This window comes from Monodon monoceros, unplaced genomic scaffold (genome assembly GCF_005190385.1).
Source record: "Monodon monoceros isolate NGI ecotype Baffin Bay Population unplaced genomic scaffold, NGI_Narwhal_1 Super_Scaffold_12, whole genome shotgun sequence".
Lineage (NCBI taxonomy): Eukaryota > Metazoa > Chordata > Mammalia > Artiodactyla > Monodontidae > Monodon > Monodon monoceros.
This window is the reverse complement of record NW_021703768.1, coordinates 90,087,836-90,108,609: the sequence shown is the minus strand read 5'-3', so window position 1 is coordinate 90,108,609 and position 20,774 is coordinate 90,087,836. Positions and strand designations below refer to the sequence as shown.

Here is a 20,774-nt window from a genome sequence, read left to right as displayed (position 1 = left end):
TTTGGTAGCTCTGTATGGTATTAAAAACTTATTTGTTTTTCAGCCACCTCTCAAAAAAAGAAAAAAATCCAAGAGATTTCACATTAAAATCATCAACACAACAATAATAACAAAAACTCCCCTTAACAGATAACTGTTTTTTTACCCCAAACACTGGAAAATGAAGTCACACTGGGTCCCCACATTCTCATGTGGAAACATCATCTAGGGCTGAGCTGTGGCTCCTAAGTGGGATGTGTCCATCCTCATGTTCACCACAGACCCTCTGGTCACCTCACGTAAGCATTTGCCCTCAAACCTGAACAACCTCCCTCATGCCATCACTTCCCTGAGCCCTGTCAGCATTTGAGTTTTTACCTGATCTCTCCAACTTCCTCTCCTTATATGTAAAGAACTGGTATCCAGAGGTAAAACGACCCAGTTGTAACACACGAACACTTCCTAGTTCAACGCCCCCTCTACTATTATACTAATCGCCAGAAGAAAGGGGGTAGGAAGTAAGGGTCAAAGAAACAAACCCTGAAGAGTAATGCTGATAAGATAGTTCCTATTTTCCACTTCTGCTGAGCCTTGAGCATTATTCCCATGGATAAAAGTCAACCTCACACAGCCACAGTGCTTCACTGGGCATTTATACCTCTCCCAGCAGTTATTTATCATTCCAGTCTTGTTCTCACTGCCTCTCTGCAGAACGCTCAAGAACAGGACGCTTTCATTTAGTCATCCAGGATTATTCCCATGAGGCTCAAAGCTTCCCACTAAAATGCATTCCCTTCCAGGGAGTGTCTCCCCACCTCAGTTTCTACCATTGATATTTTAGTCATAAGTCTGAGTTGAAAATAAAGACACTTTCTCGAAAATTTAAGTTACATGATGACATATTAACATTTCTTAATCAAATGTCTTTTTAATCAATTTCGCTAGAAATTAAAATGTATTTTCTCTTCTCTAGTTCATTTCTTATTTAAAAGAAACTATTGATTTAAGCCCAAGAATTTATAGATTAGCAAAAGAAAAATTTAACCAACACAGGATTATAAAATCTTTGAATCAAATTTAAATCAATTACTACCCAAAGAGTTCTGAATGACAGTAAACAAATTATTTAACTTCTAAGTGAAAGCTTTATAGATCTGACATGAACATTTTTATTGCCATAGTTAACAGAAGTTTTGTAAATTAGTGTCTATAGAGAGAAAAATCGTCAAAGCCAGAAACATTTCAGGAGGAGCAAAAGATAGTAGCTGCCAGCACTCAGACAATGATTTTTATATAAAGTTTTAATCCTAAAACTAAGCTCTTATTAGTAATTGATTTAAACCACGAGTCTCAAGAACGGGTATAAATCTTGACATCTAAAATGGATATTAAAATCTTTTCCTAAAAGATTCTAAATACTGGGAGAATTCTTTGCCATAATTAGCTGTTGCCATTTCATTCAATCAACTAGTATTTTATTTATAGAATGCCTACCACAGGCAAGGAGGCCCTGTGGGGCACATGCAAATGAAGTAGACAAATCCCTAGAATCTAGCAGGGGGAACAGAACATGCATACGGTGACAAGGCAGTAAGCAGTAACTGCGATAAATACAGTGGTGCAATGTGCTATCACAGTTCATTCATTTGTGCATTTGTGTATTCATTCACAGAACATACACTGGGTGCTTGCTCTGCTAGGAATAATCCTAGAAGCAGATAGAGACATAAGCCCTACTCCCAGTGAGTTTATGGTCCCAAAGAGGAGAAAAACAATGATCACGTAATCACACAAACACAAAGGAGAGATCCATGGTTCTGAGGGAGCGCAGAAGGGGATTTGACCTGGTCAAGCCGAAGCAGTTGATGAAGTAGGCTCTGATCTGAACTATTACTAAGAGTTGCTGGGCAGAGAGATTGAAAGTCGTGTGCAAAGGTGCTTTGAGGGCTGGGTGCATGGGAAGTACTTATGACTGAAAGTAAAACCAGCTGGCCCAGAGCAGAAACAGGGAAAGCCATGTAGATGAGGATGGGACAGGCAGGGCCCATACCACCAGGAGATCTGTGGGCTATGGTAAGGATTTGGCTTTTATATTGAGAGCAATGAGAAGACATAGTGGGGTTAAGCAGGGCACAGGGAGGACAGATTTGGTTTTGAAAAAACAAAAAACACTGCTTACTGGGTTAAAAACAGATATAGCAGCAAGAAGAGATAAGAGTGGATGTGTATAGGCTACCTCCAGGAAACACATGATGCTAGTTTAGATTAGAGTTGCTGAAGTAATCAAGTTCATAGATTTGAAATATTTAGGCAATGAGATAGCCAAGCACCGGTGATGACTCTGCTGTGAGAAGAGAGCAAGCAAAGGAGAAGTGTCTGTCAGAGATGACTCCTAGGCGGCTGGACTGGATGGAAGGTGGTGCTAGTTATCAAGAGAGGGAACACTGGAAAAGGGCCAGGTGTGGGGGGGAGATCACAAGAATGATATTGGATATGTCGAGCTTGAGATGCCCTTAAAAATGTAGAAAGAAATGCCAGGAAGCAACCAGATAGATGGGTCTGGAGGTGAGAGGTGAAACCGAAGCTGGGGGCTTGTATTTGTGGGTTCCAATAGACACAGAGGAAGGCCATACAAAATGAGAAAAGGAAAAGGCCTGGGGCCGAGCCTTGAGGGCTCTAATATTTAATGGCTGAATAAAGAGCTATGAGAGAGACAGAGAAAGAACTACCCCAGAGGCAGGAGGAAAACCAAGTAAGTAGGGCACCATGGAAGCCCTCGCTAGGCAGTGTTTTAGGATATGACAATGGTCAGTGTCACATGCTGTTGAAAGGTGAAGTAAGATGATAACCGAAAACATCCACTGGATCTAGTGACACTGGCAAGAGCATATGATGGCGGCTCAAACCAGACTGAAATGAACTGAGTGTGAGAGGGAGGTGAGGACACAAACTCACCTCATCAGCTCTGGCTCAGTGGGGTAGAGGAGATAGTGTAGGGGAAACAGAAATGAGAGTCTGAGTGAGGGCTGTTTTTTGTTTTTGTTTTTCATGAAAGAAAATGAAGAGCATTTAAAAGCCAACTGAAAGGCTATGAGGAGCAGGGACAGGGAAGGAGGGAGGATGATTAACAAAAGGATCCTCAGGAGGGAGACTGGGGTCAGTTCCAAGGAAAGTGGAGGGACTGGGCTACAAGGAAAGGAAGGTAACACAAGGGAAGAAGGACAAGGTGGAAGTAGATGCTTGGTATCTAGAACAGAGAGCCCTATGAATGGCTGTTCTCTCTACACAGTGGATGGTGAGGCCACTGGCTGAAAAGAGTAGAAAAGATCTGAAATGGTCAGTGTGGAAAGATGAAAAGCAGAGTAAGTGAAAACAGGCCATGTCCAGGGCCATCTGAGGTGGGTAGTCAGCAGTCTATGGGGGGCTCTGAGGTAACTTTTCTGCCACCTGAAGGAGTATACTGTCAGGTTGGTTCATGTCTGATCAAGCTTTTGCCAGACTCTTTTACATGGAATGCTGGATTTTTGCTTTGAGTAATGAAAACTGAACAAGAAAGCAGACAAGTAAATCTACTTTCAACAGATGAGTCTAAGACTAGAATGAGTATACTAAGGTTTCAAATAAATTTTATTAATCAAACTTAATCTCCTAAGTACATGACTAAGCTCTATCCTTTAAACTCAACGCTTATTTCTTTCAAAGTAATTTCAGGAAATTTCACCCAAGCTGATTCCTTAACATTATTTTATATCTACACAATAAGCAAAACTAAAAAATAAAATGGCCTGAATGTAAATCTTACACAATATATATAAATGAAGTTCTCTTTTTTGTGAATACAGGCTAAGTCTATTACAAAAATATCTCAATATTGGAAAATGCAAAAAATAAAAAAGTATAAGTCATAATTTTGGATGGCAAAGAACAAACAACATCCGAACATGAGAGCTTTTTTCCTACCATATTCATGACACTTCTTTTTTCTAGTAGTATTCGAAATAAATTAGCTGTAATCTTGTTATCATGGACACCTTGCTCAAGGCCACGATTATCATCTTGCATGAGTCTTCGATCCATGATAACTTCAATCTGACCTACCAAACAAACAAACAGGCCAGGGTTATTCATTGAGAACCTCATAATACAAGGCAGGGTCTCGACTGAAGTTTTTCCTCCAGTCAGGGAGACAGACCTATACAACCCACAGTACCATGGGCTTCCTCTCGATAATAACTCAAAGCAGCTAGTATAAACTCATAAAGCAAGATTGTATTTCTCCTTTTCTTTATCAGCTTCTAGTAAAATCTAGTAAGAAATTTAAAAATGGGACAGAAGAGATCAAAATTAAAGTGAAACTTACAAAAAATGAATAGAACCAGTAAATTAAATCCTCCAAAAATTTAGTGGCTTCATTTGGAATTTAAAAATGTTTATGAGGTTCATTAAAAAATGTACATCACGCATGGAGTAATAAGACAAACACAGAAGGACAGACTCTAAAAAGGATCTGAAGTAAAATTTTAGGTTACTTGATATGCTGTGATTCTCTGAAGCCCTAGAATTTGGAGACACCCACCACATACCCCCTTCCCTCTCTGATACTGTGTTAGTTTGTCTTTTCTCCTATGGCCCCAAAAGTTGTCATATTTGGTTCCTTTATTTGCTATGCAATAATTCTACAACTCCTTTAGTTTAAATTGTAAGCTAATGGTTAGGTTATAAAATTACAAACTAAAAAAAAAACTGAAAAGAAATCACCCAGAGACATATTTATATGCTTGAGATTATACTCCCCCAAAACCCACTAAAGTTATATGTGTTTAAACATATATATTCATCCATCCATTCATTCATATTTGCTACTGTATTGAGCAATCATTTGGCATAAAAGGGAACTACGTAAAGGATTTTAATAACTATTATGCTTACATAGTCAAACCAACTCTGTTTAGTTTCTATCTTCTCAGTTTAGGTATCCAGTACATAAAATTAACAGTGCTGGTTAGAATTTTCATTGTTGTTTTCTCCATATTTCATAAGACAATTGTCCAGAACATGCTCTTCAGGCACTGGGGCTAACTGTCCCCATGCCTATGTAGAATTTGATCTCTTCACACTCAAATTAGTATATCAATCTCTTTGTCAGTTCTAACTCTTCTCTCTGCCTCCAAATGTTAGCCAATATACTATGTGACACTGAGTAACTTCCTGGCCTGTACTCAAATTGTTTTTATGTCCATAGCTCTCTTGATCAGGGAAGTGAGATAATACTGTTTGGTTCATGACCACTTGAATCCTAAGGTCTAGTCCCCTATTTAAGTAGAGCCCAGTTTTGAGAATTTAAGGCAGAGTTTAAAAATGAGGCTTTATGTTCTGATTTTTAAAAAATTATGTCACAAGTTACAGAATGGGCAACTTCTCATAAAATTCCAAACTTCTGGGCTTTTCTTCAAAAACTGAAAAATTTGGCAACACTGGGCCCCTTTCTCCATGGTGACAAGTAGCTGACACAAAGCAGTGGTCACCCCAGTGTACAGGGGGAATGTGCTCCGCAATTCACTCAAATCCCAGCACTCCCCACTGGAGCCCCAACATGATGCCATTATTATTTTTATAACTGTATTCATGTCTTCATGACATGATCTCATGATTTTGTTTAATGAAGGCCACAAAGAAAAATGATAAGTAGTAAGGTTTTCTGTGTGTGGAAGTACAGAATGCATGTATATACACAATACAAATAATGGGTTTGTATGCATATGCCCAATATAAAATGAATATGCCAGGCATCTGTACACATTTATTATCTGCCTGGCTCCATAACATGCTTGTCTTAGCACCTCTTAGTATGTAAGGAAAGAAGAGCAATTGACACGTATATGATAATTAAAAATATGTATTATGAGGGAGAAAGTCTCCCAATAGAAAGTTCTAAAAAAAAATCAATCAGCGTCTACTATCTATTTTCTCTTTCACTCCATTTCATTCTCTCTTTTGGAATCTGTAAAGTCATGTCTGTCACCTCTTTATCCCCATATCTGTATCATCTCTACTCCCTTTCTTCTTTTCAGCTGGTAGTGTCCTAGAAGGATGGGATTCAGAGAAGGACCTAAGTTTGAACTGTAACTTTCCACCTTTGCAAACCTGGTTAAGTTATCTGAACTCTATCTAAACTTAGTTTAATTTGAGTCTGAATTTCCATTCCCAATCAGTCACAATAATGACAGACTTCTGCAAACAATGAGCCATCAGGAGGAGTAAATTATCTTTAAAAATAATCAGTTTCATGGACTTTTAGATCCCTCTTTTTTCATCTGAAGATGAAGGAAATTTATTATTTTACATTGGTCTCACAAAGCTCAAAATTAACAGTCTGGTTCTCAAAAGAGGAAAGCCTGTGACTGGGGATGATAATTAATACATATTACCAGCAGAAAGATTATACACTGGGGAGTGAAACTTATAAGAGCAAAAAAGAATCTAAACAACACACCACTTTTCAAACTCGAAACACCTAAAGATTGAGCAGAGAGTAGGGTCAAGCGATACTCAGCATCCTGGACATATGCCATTGTAGTCATCGGATAAACGTTCGCCTGGAGAGGCAATTTGCTCAGTGTCATTCTAGGTTGAATCTGTAAGACCAAACAGTTCTCGTTAAGGAAAAAAAAATCAAGTGATATTTACACATGTACTTAAAAAAATTACTATCCACTACAGATGGTTTTCCTTCCAAACAGAAAAAGGTACAGCACCTTTCTTGTCCAATAGAACAGCTAACTTAGAAATGAAAACATTCTTCAAAACAATATGAAGGAAAATCATGAGCATCTTAGAAAACAATTTTTAAGTGAGAAAGGTAGAACTTGTCCAGATTTTTAAAATAGGCATTACTATTTAAATTCAGAATAAAAATCCTTAACAAGTTTTCTAGCTCTCCAATATTTGCATAAAACAAATTATAAAGGTATTAAGGATTCACTTCTCATTTACATCTAACATACTGCTTTTATAATGAAGGCTAAGCATAATAGCTCTCTATCCCCTTTCAAGAAATATCTCTTATGATTCTTGAATCAGTTTTAATAAATACCACACATCTCCTCACCAAATCCTCTAACATACTATGTTATAATAATCAAATGCATATTTATATTTAAAAACTATTCAAGGCTTACTCTTCTTGTTTAGTTTCAATGTAGATAGTTCCAAATTCCAATTTTTCTTGGTCTAGTATCTGAATGCATGAAATACAACTCTAATTTTATATTTTGAGAGACTGACAATGCACTAAGCTGATCTGGGTCAAGGAGACTCACTCAAACCTCAGGAGGAGACATCAAACAGAGACTTTGTTATCAGAAATCTTATACCACATAAAAATGCCATCTCTTCTTTTAAACTCATGAAAGTTCGACATGAAACTCAGAAAAGGAGAAGTTCAACATAAACATAATAGTTAACATGTATTGAGTAACCATTAATGCCAGGCACAGTATTGAGAATTTCACAGATAAGATCTTTAATCTTCACAACAACCCTGCAGTAGGTCATTCAACTTACTGGTTCTGAATAGTGTCCCCCCAAATTCATGTTCGCCCAGAACCTGTGAATGTGATTTTACTTTGAAATATGGTCTCTGCAGATAAAATCAAGTTATACTGGATTAGCGTGAGCGATAATCTAAAGAATGGTGTCGGTGCTTTGTGACCGCCTGGAGGGGTGGGATAGGGAGGGTGGGAGGGAGGGAGACGCAAGAGGGAAGAGATATAGGAACATATGTATATGTATAACTGATTCACTTTGTTATAAAGCAGAAACTAACACACCATTGTAAAGCAATTATACTCCAATAAAGATGTTAAAAAAAAAAAAACAAAAAACAAACTAGATGTTTGGGACTTCCCTGGTGGTGCACTGGTTAAGAATCAGCCTGCCAATGCAGGAGACACGGGTTCAGTCCCTGGTCCGGGAAGATCCCACATGCCACAGAGCAACTAAGCCTGTGCGCCACAACTACTGAAGCCCGTGCGCCCGCACGCCTAGAGCCTGTGCTCCGCAACAAGAGAAGCCACCGCAATGAGAAGCCCGCACGCCGCAACGAAGAGTAGCCCCCGCTCAACGCAACTAGATAAAGCCCGTGCACAGCAATGAAGACCCAACACAGCCAAAAATAAATTAAAAAATAAGATTAAAAAAAAAAAAAGAATGGTGTCCTTACAAGAAATGGGGAATTTGGACACAGAGAGAGACATTCAGAGGCACAAAGAGACCATGTGACAGCACAGACAGAGATTGGAGTGATATGTCTACAAGGCAAGGTGTACCAAGGATTGTCTTGCAACCACCAGAAGCTAGAAAATGCAAGGTTATACTTCCCTAGAGCCGATGGAGGGAGTGGGGCCCTGCCTACATCTTGATTCTAGACTCCTAATGTCCAAAACTGTGAGAGAATAAATTTTTGTTGTTTTAAGCCACCCAGTTTGTGGCGGTTTATATCACAGCCCTAGGACATTAACAAACTGGTGGAAAAAACAACTGTAAAATGTTAAAAAAAAAAAAAAAAAAAAAGGAAGGAAGGAAGGGAAGCTAATTAGAAAGAAATCTCCAATCCTGACCTTCCTACTCCATTTAGTTGTATACTTAAAAAAAGACATTTAAAACTGTCACAATTGTGTAGCTGTTACCCTCATTCCCCACCTGCGGGTCTAGATTTCTAGTTTGGCCCAAGTAACTACTCTTTTCAAAGCTTAAGAAATGGCCTATTCTAAAAAAGAGGAAACACTTAGGCTATAGACTTAAAAATAATATTTTCCTATTTATTAAAATGGTCGAACCTTGTAAAGAAAATTCACATTTTTATTCATTTTTACTAAGTTTTTTCATTCATGTATACACCCACACATACATATTACTGCTTCTGTAAGACTTTAAGAAAAGCCTTTCTTTTGTACACAAGGAAAATGAATCACCATAAAGCCAGGGCTTCATTTGAAAATCAAACAGCTGTAGAAGAATTAACATGTTAATTCAAAATGTATGCTGCAATTTTTATGCTCTGAAAAGGTTTAAATTTAACTTTTGCAGGAAATTGTAGAAGAGAAAATTATCACAATCCCTTCCACTCATCCCAGTTGAAAATCAAAGTAACAGCATTTGTGAAATTATTTCTATTCGTAGCCAGAAATTTCTAAAATGCTAATGCCTCAAAAACATGCTCATGGGGCTTCCCTGGTGGCGCAGTGGTTGAGAGTCCGCCTGCCAATGCAGGGGACACGGGTTCGTGCCCCGGTCCGGGAAGATCCCACATGCCATGGAGCGGCTGGGCCCATGAGCCATGGCCGCTGAGCCTGCGCGTCTGGAGCCTGTGCTCCACAATGGGAGAGGCCACAGCAGTGAGAGGCCCGCGTACCGCAAAACAAACAAACAAACAAAAACAAACATGCTCATGTCTCTAATAGTATTATTTCAAAGATATGTTGTTACACACATACACTCTGAATACAGAGATTTAGGTAACAATCAAAAGAGCTCTAGTAAATTAGAGAAATGACAATCTTAAAAATTTTTATGAATCAATTTTCCCATTACTATTTCAAACTATTTCATGAAAATTTTGACTAAATACACACCTACTCACATTTCTAAACTGATGTTTTTATTTGTATATCTATGTCTATGTACACATATATGTGTGTGTATATATGTACACACACATATACATCAGTAGAGAGAAGAGTTTTCCTGAAATTTAAAAGAGCCCAGTATTAAATCATACATTTAAAAACATATGTGGAATAAACTAAATATACATAGACCAATTCCTTATGAGGAAAAAAAAAGATATACTCCATCAGTCCCTAATTAATATTTCCTTTCTATTATATAAATTCATATACATTTTAGCATCAAGGTATTTAACATGTGTAATGGTCACTAAATCTTCCTTTGAAAAAATAAATCCTTACAAATAGACATTTCACAAAGTAGTCTTGTTAATATATTTGTTCTAACCTTGAAAATATGGTTGAATACAGAACCTAAAAGTGTCTGTTAAAATTCAGTCTTATTTTAGAAATAATTTGCAACCTTAAGCATATTTTTTCAAAGATTCCAAAATTAACTGGCCCATCATCACATATAAAAGTTACATATTATAACCATTACTTAAACATTTTAAAGGGAAATTACCTGGTATCCATTTAGGTCAGTATAAAATCTATTTTGGTTGTTGATGCTAGAAGAAATTCTCATTGCAATCTCACGGTTATGTTCTTTTCGGATGTCCACAATATTGGAAATTTCCACAGACTGTCCTTCTATTCCTAAAGTTAAAAGAATATATACATTAATAAAAAATAATTGCTACCCGCTTTTCTTAAATATACTATACAGAACTCTTTCTAACGTTACAGGTATTTTCCTGTTTCCTACTTCCTATCTTTACTATCTCTCATATGCCAAATGGTGTCACAATTCACCTTTTTTTAAATCAGACAATAGAAAACATTTATTCAGGGGCATATATAACTCAACAGAAGGATGAAGAGGCTAGAATGAGATAAATGTAGGTGAAATATAACATGCAAATGATTCTGCAATGAGTTCCAGAGAGGAAAGAGGACATTAAATGAGAAAAGGTCAGCCACACTACAGGCCAATCCACCACTCATGTGCACTGCCACTCCCCAACAGAGCCATTCAAGCCTACTTCTTCACCAGGCTCTCCTCACACACTGGAAATTATGAGCAGTGAAATTTACACCCTGGTGGTTCAAGAGACAGTGTATTACTACCCATGATCTATAGCCAGGAAAAGAGACAGGAGGTCCAATGCAATGAGTTATGGCTAAAACTGGTATTACCACATTAGTATTTGTGAAGTATAATCTGGAGAGCTCCCCAGAACTTAAATCAATTTAAATTGAGTTTGGTGTCTCTTAGGATCCCTTGTTATGGAGTGATTCATTTTGCCCTTTGCTATATAAAGCAGAGGAGAGCCTGAAAAAGTCCCAGATGTATCGAACATTTTTGTTTTTTTGGATAAGCCTAAAGTATTTACTAATTTCTATCTGTCATGCTACCCTAACTATATCTTCAGGTCCTCAGCGAACCCTTGGGTCTATTTCAGAGCTGGAGAGAGGAGTTATGAAGAAACCCAACACTCTTAATACAGATTGAGTGGATATAAAAGATACTGTAGGATCTTCTAAGAAAGAGAATGATTACGAAAGTGGTCAAAGAAGAAAGATTGGCCATATCCTATTTCATACAGCTGAAGTTTTTTGAAGTTCCAAGAACCCTGGAAACTTAACCACCATTGTTATTCATGACCCACCTCTCCCCCTTCTCACACACAATCTGTCACTCTGCTGATAACCAGCGTACTCTTTAGAGAAAGAGGGCTGTGTACAGAAAAGCAGGGAGGGGAGAAAGAGAGTGAGGAAGACTTTTTCCAGGAGCCAAGAAGAATCCCCAGAGTTTAGACAGCAAATAGAAAGGAAGTTTGGATCTGTGGGATTTGTGGAAAAAATGTAAATGCAGCTGGCCCAGGCATTATAGGTTTATGTGAAAAGTACAACTGGAAATTGTACACCATAAATAATAATATGGTAAAAATACTAAATGGGCTGCAGTTTCCATCAATATAATTTTCAGAATGCTCACAGAAATTCTCTTCTGGTAGATGTTGTCTTTCCAACTCAACAACCTCAACCAGAGCCAACTTCAGTTTCTTACTATGATGAGCATGATCTCCATGGGTGGGGGAAGGAAGTGCCATTTTTTTTCCTGCTTTATAGCCACAGTCTGAACCACTAACCTCTGCTAATTAAATGCATACATACATTTCCTTCTGAGAATTACAAGAACCTGCCAACATAGCTGATCCAAACTTCTTCACCACTATTGGGAAGTTTGGGGGGGAAAAGAAAAAAGCAAGCGCATATGCTGGTGATAGAACAATAGTGTGTTCTTTGAACTGGGAAATGCATTACTTTAAATGCAAACTTTCCTTCCAGTATACTTACATTATCCAGAATATTTTTCTAAAACCAAATGAATTGTATATAAAATTTTAAAAGACAAGCATTCACAAATGAACCAAAGATGCCCAAAACCCAACATGTAGCACTAGAGATGCTAGTATTAATGCAGCATTAGGGAAAACAGCAGATGGCAAGTGACTCTACTTTACTGAAAGCATTCATAGTGTTTTTAGTACTGCTTTATGTTTTCTCCTCTCTAGATGGACTATTATCTCAGGGGTCAACAAAATACATGAAATGAAATAAAGTCTTCACAAAGGAGACCATCATTAATTTCAAGGTATGTATCTCTGGAAAACATTTACAAAAAACATGCTTCGAGAAAAAACTAGTAATTTCACATTATCTCTAGCAATGATAAATTATTTCTATTGAGAAAATCATCTTTCTCAAGCTCAGTATTATGCTCAGATCCTGCTGGGGCAACAAACGCTTAAAGCTCCTTTAAAAGGAGCCTTCACGTCCATTCACAATTCAGCAAGACATTGATTTAAATTCTGTGCCAGGGCAGACTTAAAATAAGTTCAGACTTAATATACTTATTGTGAACAAACCAAATGAAACCTGTAATGGTAAAAAAAAGCAAGGAGGTATCCCTGAGTTCTCAAAGAAAATTAATTATTTTTAAAAGAAGAACATGTGTGAGGGAGAAAGAAGACTGCTGACTTTTCCTATTCTGTGTCAAGAATTCCTAAGATGTGTCAGTCCCAAAGAAGCTCATGGGACTGAGGGCAGAACTCCCCAGGAAGCAGGGGTACAAACCCAGTGGTCCCAGTGATATGCTGGATCTTTGCAGGATGTGGCAGCAAAAGATACTTTTGCTAAAATGGTTCTACCTGAGCATAGATGGCCAGGGCTTTCTAAGTCCTTCTAGTTTTCCTCCAATCCTGGGAAAGAAAATAGCTCCTACTTAACAAGAGTAGTCCATGGGGGAGGGGGAGCAGGTGTGAGGCCATTCCCAGGTTTCAACAGAGAACTAAGTGCCCTTTTGCTAGCACCTCACACTCTGTGCCCTTGGAGAAGAGAAGATGGAGATTGTTTATCCTTACTAACACACAGGCAATGCAAAGTAAAATTTAGCCAGTTCACAGGTGAAAAGCTATAACAGAGAAGCCAAACGAGTGTTTCAGAACCCTGGAGCTCTTTAATTTTTCCTCCCTAGAGCCTATGAGCTGCTCACAAACACAGACTGTCTTACACACTATCTCATATTTCAGTTTTTAACAATGTTTTGGGCACGTGGTCGGTGCTGAATCACTGTTAAACAGAATGAGTAAAGATGTGAGAGGCTGTCCCTCATGATGCAGAAGTTAACTGGTTGGGAGAAAGCAGATGGGCTATAGATAAGGTTCAAATAGATAAAAGAGGAGTAAGTACTTTCATTTTGGGCAAACACATGCATGTTAGAAGGTCAGTTCCTCAGGTATAGGGACCATGTCTTATTTATCTTATGCTCCCAGCACATAATAGGTATACAAGAAGTGAGTGAAGGGTTCAGCTGCATGGGGGAATGACAACAGCCAACAAGTACCAAGTGCTTACTAGGTACCATACACTATAGGCTTTACATATAATCATTCCTGACCCTAAGCCTAGGAGGAAATTATCTGCCCCAGATCACAAGGCCTGGCAGAACCAGGACTAAACCTCTCAACCATCATGCCTCAATAGCAGACCAACTACTGGAAAATGTTGAAATTACTTTGGGACCAAGGATTGGGAAAAGCTTTGTAGGAATGCTTAAGTAGAGAGGAGAGCTCCAGACTATTTTCAAACAAGGAGAGAGGGCACTGATCTGGGATCTGATAAGCTGCAAGAGTTACTGAATTGAGTGAAATAAAATTAAGGGACAAGGCTTGCCAGAACCCAAAACTTCTTTAAAACAATCCAAAAATCTCTTTTAAAATGTCACAGTCACTTTAGAAGCCAATAAAGTAATATATATTAAATATTAAAGACACATACCCTAATTACCTCTCTTATCTACCTAAAATGAACACTAATCACGAGCATAAGCATGTTTACAGCGAGCGCACTGGTGCCAAGAGTAAAAAAAATGGGGAAACATGCTAGATGTCCATCAACAGGCAAATAAATAATAAAATCAGGTACACCCATGCTATGGAATGCTGTGTAGCAAATGAAAAGAAGGAGGCAACTCTCTGTCCTGGCAGAGAAAGATCTGATGGGAAAAGCAAACAGAGCGTTTGCACAGTACAATAAACGTTATGCTGAAACAGACACAAACATAATACTACACATTTCTGTAGATGTGTGTGTGTGTGTGTGTGTGTGTGTGAGAGAGAGAGAGAAAGAGAGTGTGCAAATATCTGTATTACCTCTCTTGAGCAGTGGATAGGGGCCAGACACAGATTCCAGAGAGCCTTTTGTTATAATAATGTGTGAAATTTTTGTCAAAAGAGTATGTGTGTAAATAGACACACACACATACATGTATATAATTTGCATTTTATACATAAAAATAATTTTAAGCATTTTTTAAAAAGAATATTTTCTAAGATGGCAGGGAAAAATGAAACTAAGGAGGCAAGGGATCAGGGTCGGAAGGCAAGACCCTCTTGACTCTGTTGCTCAGCACTGGTCTTAAGGAAACCAAGAAACATACTCCTTTGAGTATGGAGAGAAAAACTGGAGGGCGCCTCGAACACGTGCCCTGTGCCTGAAAGAAGAGATGGAGCAAATATCCAGGATGGTCTAATGACTAAGTCATGCAGATGCAAAGGCTGTGGTCATGGCTCTGAGCAGCAACTGAGGGCCTCTGGAGAATCCTAGGCGTATCTCCTCTGCACAATCTACTCTCTTCATGCCACATCATTCTAAAATCTATCTGGACCAGCCTAATTCAGCCCTCTCCACCTGCCTAGACCACCTTATTATAACAATTCTGAAATGCAAGGCATACTTTTCCAAGGAATATAAATCGGACGCCTCTCTCACGACACTGAAGTAGTTATAGGAATAAGAGGCAGCAGCTTGGGGAAAAGAGCAGGAGAGCCCCTCTCTCACTCCAGCAAGAATCCAATATCTTATTAGTGGCACTCAATGTGTGCTTAGGACAAGTTATCAGATCAAGATGGAAAAACAGCAACTGGCCCACACCCACCTGGGAAAATGAAAAGTGAAGGTGACAGCCCTAAGAGAGGTGTTTAAGCCTTCAAACAAAAGTCTAACTGAAATGTGACATACATAGGAAATCAAATATAAAATAAATCCTCAAAAAACCCACCCAGGATTTAAAGCAAGGTCTTTCAGTGGCTGTCCTTAAAATGTGTACTCTGGGGCAAAAATGGAACCTTGCTATCAACCTGCTGTCCTCATCCCTTTTCCTCAAATCTGTGTCTGAACGGAGAGAGGGACTGAGCCCTCATGTCATAGCAGAAGTAAGGCAATAAGAACTGTCATGAAAAACCAGGGCTCCTAATTTTGAATATCTCCCCTTCAATTTTGGGAGTATTTTGTTTTGTATTTAAATGATCAAAAATATAAGAGTAACTCTCCTAGTGTGTATTTACTTTGTGACATTGTTTTTGTAAACTTATCCAACTTAACTGGGAGTTGACACATGATTATTAATTAACACACACTGCTTAGTTTGACACATACACTTAACTGACAATAGACAACAATGATAAATTTAGTAGGTCAACATGTAGATAATGTTTCTAAAGAGCAAATATTATCATGACTATATTTAAAAAAAAACAAACTGTACTCCCATCTGAAAGTACCAAGAATAGAAATGGTAGTAATTCCCACAACCGGATGACCTTTTTATCCATGTTGACTGACTCAACTTATCATCCATTACAAGACCTAATTTATTCTCTGAGGTACCTGCTGATTTCCAGGCCTGTAAATGTTCACGTTGATTATTTCTCCACAAGTGAAAATTTTAACATCTGCTTTCAGGAATACACAGTTTAGTAAATTTCATTCCAAGATTCAAATTTAAGAAAATAATGATGCATCACTGTGTTTCATTTATAAAGCACTAGATAAATAACTACCACTGCTTACTGATCAACGTATGAGCTGGGCACTAGTCTACGTACTTTATGCTCTTCATTTCAATAATTCTCACAATGACACAAAAGTAAATGCATAATAAGAAAGGTATAGCATTTCGATCACACAGATTACAAATTCTGGTTAAAGATTCTACCAATTAAGTATGATATATGTGAAAAAGGCCTAATAACTGAAACATACACAACAAAACTGGGAATCTGTCATTTTTTTTCTAATAAACACTGATTTTAAAAACCAACAGGTTTTTTAGAAGCCCTGTTTTGGAGGAACATAACACCTACATCAGTAACATTCTTTTAAATCCAAAACAGACGTGGTCTAACTAACCTGGGAGGCGAATAAACAGCTCATGACCCACAGTCCAGACTTGGGCTGGTCTAGTACAGAGAAGGAAGGATGCTGGAGTAATCTCAGTGGTCTGCCTGCCTCCACACTGACAGTCACTCTGGAGTTGCCTACTTCCTGTTCTTGCAAACATACTCTTTTCCAAGGTGCTTTTAGATAGGAAGCTCAGATTCCACTGAAACAGACCTGCCATGGAAGCATGTGGTTCTTCCTTTTCTTTTTTTTAAACCACACTTTCACTATTCCTTCTCCCAGCTTAACCAAAAAAAAAAAAAAAAGAAAGAAAAAAAAGGCAGCAGCATGCCTCTCACCCACCCTAACTCAAGTGGGGCTGAACAAAAACAATTTGAAGTATTGGTGTCTGATTGAACTTCAACAACCAGGGAACAAATATTTTTGCAAAACACATGGTTTTCCAATTGTTGGCTTTCAACAAAATTGAAGGTTACCTAGTAAAGTTGTCAGACAGTAGATCATTAAAAATAATTGATTAATGTTTGGCAATAAATCACTGTGATTTATGGAATATAACTCAGAAGGAGTTCAAGGAATTAAATGGCATTCTCATAACTAAACTCCTTCAATTTCCACCTACTTATTTATGTTAGCAACATTCCTTTGCCTTTCATTTATAAGAACAATAAGAATAAAATCAATGCTGAAACCTATCTCTTCTAGCAATAAGTAACATTTACCAATGAATGCATAAACATTTAGGATACAAACGGTACAATTCATGTCATTAAGAAAAATGTTTCTATTAAAGTTTATAAATGATCAAAGTGGTAATATATATAGATCAATTATATATTTTGATCAATCATATACTATAACACTTTTTATAACTCAATCCAGAAGAAATTTAATACTTCGAGCTTTAGGATGACAGAATTTTAAAACATATATATATATATTTAAAACACATATATATATTTCTTTCAGAAGAATGAAAAGTTGACCAATAATAAGACTCTCAAGCATAAAGTATTATATTAAGATAAAATTTGGTGGAGGAAGTAGAATGGAAATATGAGTTCAAGGAGAAAATAATGATATGAAATTTGTTTAAGAAGAGTTTGTTGAGGGGCTTCCCTGGTGGCGAAATGGTTGAGAGTCCGCCTGCCGATGCAGGCGACACGGGTTCGTGCCCTGGTCCGGGAGGATCCCACATGCCGCGGAACGGCTGTGCCCGTGAGCCATGGCCGCTGAGCCTGCGCGTCCGGAGCCTGTGCTCCGCAATGGGAGAGCCCAAAACAGTGAGAGGCCCGCGTATCGAAGAAAAAAAATAAAATAAAAGAGTTTGTTGAGGCTTTTAAAAAATGCATGATTTGGGCTTCCCTGGTGGCGCAGTGGTTGAGAATCTGCCTGCCAGCGCAGGGGACATGGGTTCGAGCCCTGGTCTGGGAAGATCCCACATGCCGCGGAGCAACTAGGCCCGTGAGCCACAACTACTGAGCCTGCACGTCTGGAGCCTGTGCCCCGCAACAAGAGAGGCCGCGACAGTGAAAGGTCCGCGCACCGTGATGAAGAGTGGACCCCGCTTGCCGCAACTAGAGAAAGCCCTCGCATAGAAACGAAGACCCAACACAGCCAAAGAAGTTTTAAATAAATAAATAAATAAATAAGTCAGGAGCTCTTAAAAAAAAATGCATGATTTAGTATCAAATTGCTACCCATTGGATATGCTTATCTTAAAATGTTAATATTTACAGTATACCAAAAATAAAACCCTTTGCAAATATTTAAATGTATAAAGGAAAACTAGATGTCAAATTACAAATATGTAACGGACACAGATTCTTCAAATTCTTATAGGAACAAGGGAATTTGATCTCACCCACACCACTTCACACTTTGTGCTATTCTTTTCCTCTTTTCTGCCCATTCAAGTGACATTTCTCTAAGACCTAGCATCTCAGAAACTCACTTCCTTTATCAAATCTTCTCCAAATGCCTCAACCCTCCAATGACCACTCTCTCAGGCCTGCACATCCTTCTTAAGGAGATACAACACTTAGTGTGTGTCAGGTTTTATGTACATTAACTCAGTTAATCCTCCAACACTCCTATGAGGAAGACTCTATTATTGTCATCATTTTTAGGATGATGAAGCCAAGACCATGTATGTAATAACCTGCACAAGGTCAAACACCTGGTAAGCGGCAGAGCGGGTTTGGAAGCTGGGAATGAAATGTACATGGGCTGACTCTGGAGTCGGAGCTCTTAACCGTCACACTTCCCTGTGTTTCCCATCCCTATTCCCTTCATCTGAGTTTAGTACAACACATATTTGTGGGAGATGATGCTATTTCCCACTAGGAAGCTATGCCTTCAATGCAGCAGCTGCTGTCAAACAGCCCCCAAGATAACCTCTGAGTTCTGAATTTGTGTAACCAGAATGTACTTATAGTCCCTTAAAATAACCTTCCTTTTCATGCCTATAGGGAAGAATCAGATTTGACACATAGCTACTTATTTCATTTTTTAAAAGTTCCAATTAACAGGAAAAAAATTCTTAGCAGTCAATTGCATATTATGATATTCCAAAAATGTTTTAATTACCTAAGTCTGCCTAGCCATAACTTACTTAATGCTTTTTACTCTTAAATCAAACTAAATATGGAACGTAGTCCTGGGAAAAATGAGAGATTGATTATAAACCATTTTAATATCCTCATGAATCTTTTTATGGAAATAAAAACAACTTCAGCGAAGCTGTGAGACCTTGTTTATAAGTGGAAGGACTCCAGGGATGAGGGCCCCAGATTCAAGCATCCTTAGAAGATGAATTTAGGAGCAAGGAGTCAAGCACCAAAGAAACTTGATGTGAAAACAAGTGTTGTTGAGACTCTTTTATGGTGATACCTAATTGACCATCTGGTCTTTCTCTCCTAAGAAGTTAAAGAACAAACTCAAGGTCACTCTAGTTTGCTTAGAGGTGAAACTAAGGATTCAGATCTCTAATTCCCAAAGTGATTCTCTTATATGTTTAACTGGATACAATTCATTTTGACTCTCTAAAAGTCAAGGGTCATGTTATGAATCCATTTAGATTATATATTCAAAACAGAAGAAAAACAAAGCAACTTCTCTTTGATTGCTAAATATGCCCTTGGAAGGAAATTATCAGTCATTTCAGCCAAAGGAAAGTCTTTTCTTCCATACTTCTTGATGGCAGTTCATTACATTTTACCCCCAGGCTACTGTGTACTTTCTTTTGGCAAGATCCACTACATGCAGTACTTTCATAATATGTTGGTGGAAAACAGGCAAAAGTATTTACTGCGTTTAAGGTATTTCTCCTAAGGGTTGAAACATGGTTTACACAGACACATTCACTCACTCACTCACTCACAAACACCTGCCTAGGAGAACATAGTCCTGAGGGGGAAAAAATACCTTGAAGGTATATATTAACAGAGCTGGAACCTGAACCTTGTGTCAGTGCAAATGAACATGATACGTTGGTAACCCATAGCAACCTAATTCTTCAAAGTAGCAGTTTATGTCAGAAAATAGCACCAGTCTAATAATTACAACTCTGAAGACAAATGAAACTACGGCTCGTGAATGTCACTTACTGATCATAACATCACAGCAAGATACGTATTTTTTGTGATGGTAAAATAACAAATTACTATAACACAAGGTGGTACAGGGGTTTCTGCTTGTATTATATTCTATCTTCTAATCCAAGGTTAATGATAAAAGCTAAAGCAGCATATCTGGTAACATTTACAGCTTCAATTTAATGAAAGATGATTACACTACAAGAAAGATTAATCCCCACCTCTCCCACCTTTTCCTCCAGAAAAGTGTTATTTTCTACAAATGAAATAATCTTTTAGAAATCATAAAATAGTCCTAAAAGGGCATTTCATTAAGTTATGGTCACCATAAAAAGGATTTATTTAACTTGATATAAGGCAAAGCATGATGTTTCATTAGAAATCTCTGATCTTTTGAAGCTTTTAAAGCTTGTGAGCACAAAATTTCCTCTAATTTAATATTTCTAGAAACCTTTTGAATGTAATGTCCGAACAATAATGAAAATAAAAACACAGCGTTTTTAATAGCTTAAATGATGTTAAGAGAGAGATTTTAAACTGTACTGCTTATTATTTTCAGAATCTGGAGAGAACACAAATAGAGAAACTAAAGTTAAATACCAAACCAAGAACAAAACCAGAAGTCAGGCTGCACCTGGGCCTCCCAACTCTGTTTCAAAATCAACAATGATCACACAGTTTATGTAATTTGGGAAGTGTTGGTTGATTTTTGTCCTTGCCTTTGTTTTCTGCTGAAGATTAAATTGGGCAAAAGTTACTTTATGGAGAGAAGAATCAAAGAGTA

The 20,774-nt window shown here is 37.9% G+C and overlaps 1 protein-coding gene across 1 annotated transcript in view; it reads right to left on the bottom strand.

Annotated features, from left to right (window-relative positions):
- Positions 1–20,774, bottom strand: part of MAN2A1 (mannosidase alpha class 2A member 1) — a 159,785-nt gene that overhangs the window by 14,748 nt on the left and 124,263 nt on the right. The window contains exons 17-19 of the mRNA XM_029218227.1: positions 10,171–10,304; positions 6,473–6,614; positions 3,940–4,073 (exon numbers count right to left, since the gene is read on the bottom strand). Coding sequence (XP_029074060.1) covers positions 3,940–4,073; positions 6,473–6,614; positions 10,171–10,304 — 410 coding nt within the window. The remainder of the gene's footprint in view (positions 1–3,939; positions 4,074–6,472; positions 6,615–10,170; positions 10,305–20,774) is intronic.